At 38.7% G+C, this 5,677-nt stretch overlaps 1 protein-coding gene across 1 annotated transcript in view; it reads right to left on the reverse strand.

Annotated features, from left to right (window-relative positions):
- Positions 1 to 1,185: 1,185 nt before the first annotated feature.
- The window catches only part of MESR6 (misexpression suppressor of ras 6), a 290,407-nt gene continuing 285,915 nt past the window's right edge, over positions 1,186 to 5,677 (reverse strand). Inside the window, exon 7 of the mRNA XM_090377780.1 lies at positions 1,186 to 1,327. Coding sequence (XP_090233906.1) covers positions 1,186 to 1,327 — 142 coding nt within the window. The remainder of the gene's footprint in view (positions 1,328 to 5,677) is intronic.

Consider the following 5,677-nt stretch of genomic DNA (forward strand, 5'->3'; position numbering starts at 1 on the left):
GTCAATGACCTTTCCTTCTTCTGTTTACAAGTAGATCGCCTGATGTCGGAGTGTTACGTGCGAATACCATTTCCTTCAGTTACTTGGTGAACCAAATTGGTGCGATTTTTAGTCCTGTTGGTTATAATTCATGAAATATTTTAGCCTGCTCGTAGCATGGCAGTTTCAAATGGACCTGTCTTCGTGATCGATTTGCTTTTCTTAACTCATTCATTGAGAACGTGCACTCCAGCTTCGTAATTCGAAATGCAGTTGACTTCCTAAGTAGGGAGGGTGCGTGGGTGTGTCGAGGAGGGGACCATTATAGTAAAAGAGAAGTCAAAAAGAATAAATATCCATGATACTTTAAGTCTAAAGTACACACACCAACACTGATGCTTAAAAATTGTAACAACAAAGCTCTTTCTATCGGTAAACTTCAAAATTAAAATAAATATTCGGATCAGCCAAAAATTGTTTCTGGTAGTTGTAATTTTTATTATTATTATTTTTTCTTACAATGTCTCCCTCTTTGTCTCCAATGATTGTATTAAAATGTGGGTGGTCTAAAAGCACTCACATAATATTCATGGAATAGCAATACTGCGTGCAGCCAATAGGTGTCTTATCAAAGGCATGGAATCGCCTGTTTCAGCGTTTAAGTGATGTGTCCACTGACACAGATGGAAATGGGCATTTTTACGAAGATGTATGGGGGCCCACTTCAATTAAGCCACGGTCAATTTAATCTCAAGGAACTCATTTAATGATCACTCAGCGAGCCGTGAAGGAAAACCGGTGTTATATTGACGGTCGATTCACGTCCGACTACGACTGGTCTCTGAAACCTGCATTTAGGTAAGAGTCCGCTCCGATGATGCTGTCCATTTAAGTAGTTACTCGACGCTAAGAGCAGTAAATGCAGGTGATTTTACCGATTACAAATAATAGACATCGAGATGGCCCGATTTAAAAGAACTCTTTCTCCATTTTTGTTGGCACTGTAATATATCTTCGATCACTCTAATCGGAATCTTTTAATCTCATAAGAATACTAATCACGTAACTGTAGGTCAGCAAAAACAAATATATTACACGTATTTTATTCTATACTTTATTGTGGTATAAAAACGGCTGTTTACAATAATAATAATCCACATAATTTTATTAAAAACAGCCAATTTATTTATTTATTTATTAAATATTTTACTGAATATCGCTGTCGATTTCTTCGTTCTCGTAGTCACAAGTGACATCTAGCGGTCCATAAAGTTTTCTTAATAAATGCAAAACTTCAAATTGAATAAAATCAACTTCGTCTGCTGGGCAGTAGTCATCTCGACTTGACCTAAAAATTAAATAAAATAATTAATATTTAAATGATTTTATTATTCGTATCCTTTTAAAAAAAAAAAGGGCATTATTTATTTAAACAAACGTTATTTTGTATAACATTGTATCACGTCCGGGAATATAATTTTCAATAATTCATTAGTAATCAAATAAATAAACCAGAAAAACAGGTTTTTCATCACGAATTTCAAGACAAAAATTTTTATTCTGTTTGTCTCAACCAAGCAAAGATCATTTATAAGTCACTTTTATTTATTTTGTTTTACCACTGGAATTTAAAACAACAATTCTTGTTATTTAAGCGTCGACGATCAAAGGTCCTTTTTTTATTGCAAAGACACTGGAATCAATTTCGGTTCTTATCTGATTATCTCTCTAAAGCACCACTTTGTCACTAGCCTCAAAGACAATAGCTGTTGGCCCGTCTTATCAACCTCTTTATATTGCCAAAGGTAAAAAAAAAAGTTCCTTTAACATGGGTCTTGTATAATTGGCTCGGATGAGTTGCCCATTATCTTGTTACAGTTTGTTTGCGGTCTAACCCGCCACATTTCTACAGTCAGGTGTTACGAGCTGCATCTCCATCAATACATCAATGTCCGCAGATGTCTACCTGCACGATATCACATGTCTCTGTCAATAGCACCACTTGAGGCCAAACTGTCGTGGGAAGAAAGCAGATCCCACTGGAGATAATAAGAACCATTTTTTTCCCTTTTTTTTTGTGGGTTCGAGGGACTACAACAAAGGTAAATGTATCCGCATATAACTTTCCCTTATATATAAAAAATAATTAAAAAAAAGGAAGCAGCAGACATTCCGACATAAATCAGTCACTTCATTAACCATGTCCTGCAGCGCCTACCCTTGGCGAAGGCAACAACACAAAATATAGCTGACCACAGTAACCACACCACTTCCTCTCATTACAACGGTCGACTAACAGCCAGGTGGGTCTCGTAGAATAGGAGCTAAAGAAGGAAATATAAAGTTAGGTAGGTCGCAGTTCAAATTAGATGTCACAGGTTTTTTTTTTGTTGTTAGTGCAGCAAGGGTGTGTGTGGTGGAAAGTCCATAAATCTAAGGCTTAAATAACATCTTCGTTCTCTTCCAGGTGGCAAATTTTCACCCGAAACGCGGCTGTATCTCCGAGCAGGTATAACTTAAAACCTGAGCTTTCAATCTTTCTTCTGCCACCCCCGCAAAAGAAAAAAAAGAAAATCCCATACATCTCTGGATAAACTACACCACTGAAGGCAAAATAAAAGTTTGTGTGCTGTCAGCATGGAAGCACACACGCATCAAGTTTGTTCAGTTGAGTAGTTTACACAAGCAGACTGGTTGCCTCTTTTAAGTTCAGTTGAGTAGTTTACACAAGCAGACTGGTTGCCTCTTTTAAAAGAGGGTGTGATGATCCAAGGGGACGGAAGTAGGGATGTTCCTGCCTCTCGCCCACATTTGTCCTTACTCCAGAACGGTTGACAACGGCAGAAATCTTTTGGCGAGATTGCAGACAACACCACTTTTTCTTTCTTTTTTTTCAGTCTTGGCAAATAGACCTTTTGTTTAAAGTGCGTCCCAAAGGTGGAGCTGTGGTCTTCATCCTTCAGACACTTTTGTACTCGGCTACGAAATCATCACCACCCTTCCTGGCTTGGGTCTCCCGGTGCTTTCTCCGCACCCATACGTCGAGGTCAGGGAGAGAATGCGAATCAACCTCTTTGGGTATCAAAGCCACCTACACGTTGTACTTGGTATTCGGGCCACTTCTCACCAAAGGGGTGTTGCTTCAACCCCGAAAACAAGCCACTAGTAGAAAGTGGCGCAAAAAAAGATATAGCCTAACGAAGATTAAGAAAAATATTTGTGTAATACAAAAGACACGCATTGTTCGTTCTCTAGAAATGGAAGGGTGGGTGGAGAGTTGGGTGTATTAAGACAGCCTCTGCAGCACCTGCGCTATGTATTTCTACCATAAGAAAACGACTCCCTCCGAGTTATCAATATATTTGTTATCAACTATCACTTGAGTTCTATTTGCTCTTATCTTTCTCCGAGGACTACACGCACCTTTATTACAGCGCGTAGTCCTCAGACATGACACTGTTATCATCAGTAAAATAAAATAAAGCGAATAAGACATATCACGAACGTATCCCAGATGGCGCTACAGATGGTGGGACGAACTACATCAGCAAAAACTCAAAGGCGGATTGCCGAGAAGGGGGAGGAAAAAGTCGGAGAAAGATAATAAGGCATTCTTTCTCCAGTATCGACAATATCTGTCCTCTCCTCCCACTGCACCAGTTCAGCCTCCCTCATCTGTACTCATTAACATAACTCAATACTCCCGACGCAACCTCCTGGGCTGGGGAAGGAAAAGAGCATCTCTATACCGAAGCCATAATGACGCACAAGAAGGCGTGGTCAACTCCCTCACCTTCCGTCCCATCATTTATGTGAACAAAGAGTTGCAAGAAATGCCGCTACCAAGCAGAGAGCGATTCATGACCAGGCATACATAAAAAGCACATTTCATGAAGCTGCATACACTATTCATGGAATGTCCTGAAAACCTACCATACCATGATTTCATGGGAGCATTACATCACATCAATTGATGATAAATTTAGATCATCAGCAAAGTTAAAAATTTTACCTTTAATAAAGCTGTAACCTGTTAATTTAAAAGCATGATCTGAAGTCTTAGAGACATTACTCAGCTGGAAGCAAATCAACCATTAAACTTTTTGATTAAATCCTTTCCATCAATTGATTCTAAAACAATAATTTTCATAAATCTGAACAATTTAATGTCTTTTGGAGTTGAACTGTTAGTGGGATGACCTACTGGTCCTCTTTTGTTTACGCTTTTAACAAAGCCTTCCTTGTAGAGATAAATCTTTTTTTTTTTTTGTCCACTCTATAATATCGTGACTTGCATCCAAATCTTAGCTGTATAATCAACCTACACCGAAGCCCTCAACAGTTGTAAACAAGTTATTAATAATCCTGCACTTGATTATGAAATATCTGCCCTCATCTAAATCCAGTCTACTAGCGTCTTGTGAAAGATTTAGCCGCTCTGTCCACTTATACTTCCACCTATACTATAATCTGATGGTTTTGTTGCATCTTCCTCTAAAATCTGAGATGGTGTATTAATATTTCGTTTTTCTTCCAATTATTGTTTATTAAATAAGGAAAATGTCCTCCAACATAATGAATACACCAAGAGGTGTCTCGCTCTACTTGATAGTCCCTCTCTCTGCCTTAAATCTCAACCAGGTCACCTCTGGGGTGCCTGCTTGCCAACCTCTGTAGCCCACATAATCGGAGTTTTTCCTCTTATGGTCGTCCTTTTGTCGATCTTACCATGCGAGTTTCTCTTCTTTGGACACTTTCAAGAAGCTCAATGTCTTTTTTTCAGATGAGGTCTCCATACTTGAACACAGTATTTCAAATATAGTCTTACAATTGTCTTATACAGTGGGAGATGAAAACTTGATATCTGCCCATAACTCACAAATTCCTTTTTTTCCTGCACTGTTTTTAATTCAACCCGACCCAAGTGTATAATTTATTTGTGGGTTGCTGTTCCCCAAGTGTAAGACCTCGCATTTAGCAGCATTAAAACATGGCTGCCACTTATCTGAAGTCTGTTCAATTCATTCTGAAGGAGCACTGCTTGGCATTGATCATTAACGACTCTACCAATCTTTATGTAGTCTGCAAATTTTGACATCACGCCTTCTATATTTTTGTCGATGTCATTAATGAAAAGGAGAAACAACAGTGGTCCAAGAAGCGATCCTTGAGGGACTCCACTTCTGACGTTACACCAATGTGAAATATGCAGCAATTACACCCCTCTGCCTGCTGCCCTACAGCCATCCATTTTAGAATCTTACCAGTAATCGCAACCTGTTCAAACTTATACAGCAACCTCTCACGAGGGACCGAATCAAATCCTTTTCTAAAATACAAATCAATTATGTCGAAACTGTTCCCAACATCCAGATGATGATTAACTGCGATTACCAACATGGTTTTCCCTTCACAAAACCATGTTTTGTCCTTAAGAATGCCATCTATCTAGATATCCCTGGACTGCACCCTTAATCATTGCATTTCTGTTTACATCAACTATTTGCATATTATACTACAGACGATATTATACAGTGAGCGTGTAAATGAACTTTACACGCATTTTGTTAGTTGTCCATTGAAAGCAGCTTCTCCCAAACTGCTCAACCGGTGGGCAATTCTCTTTAAATTCGTGCAAATATTTAAAATCGGGCACCTCGATTTTATATTTTGAGGACTGATAAACATCACTGTGACG

Source organism: Mastigoproctus giganteus, chromosome 7 (genome assembly GCF_048544385.1).
Source record: "Mastigoproctus giganteus isolate SK-2022 chromosome 7, ASM4854438v1, whole genome shotgun sequence".
NCBI lineage: Eukaryota > Metazoa > Arthropoda > Arachnida > Uropygi > Thelyphonidae > Mastigoproctus > Mastigoproctus giganteus.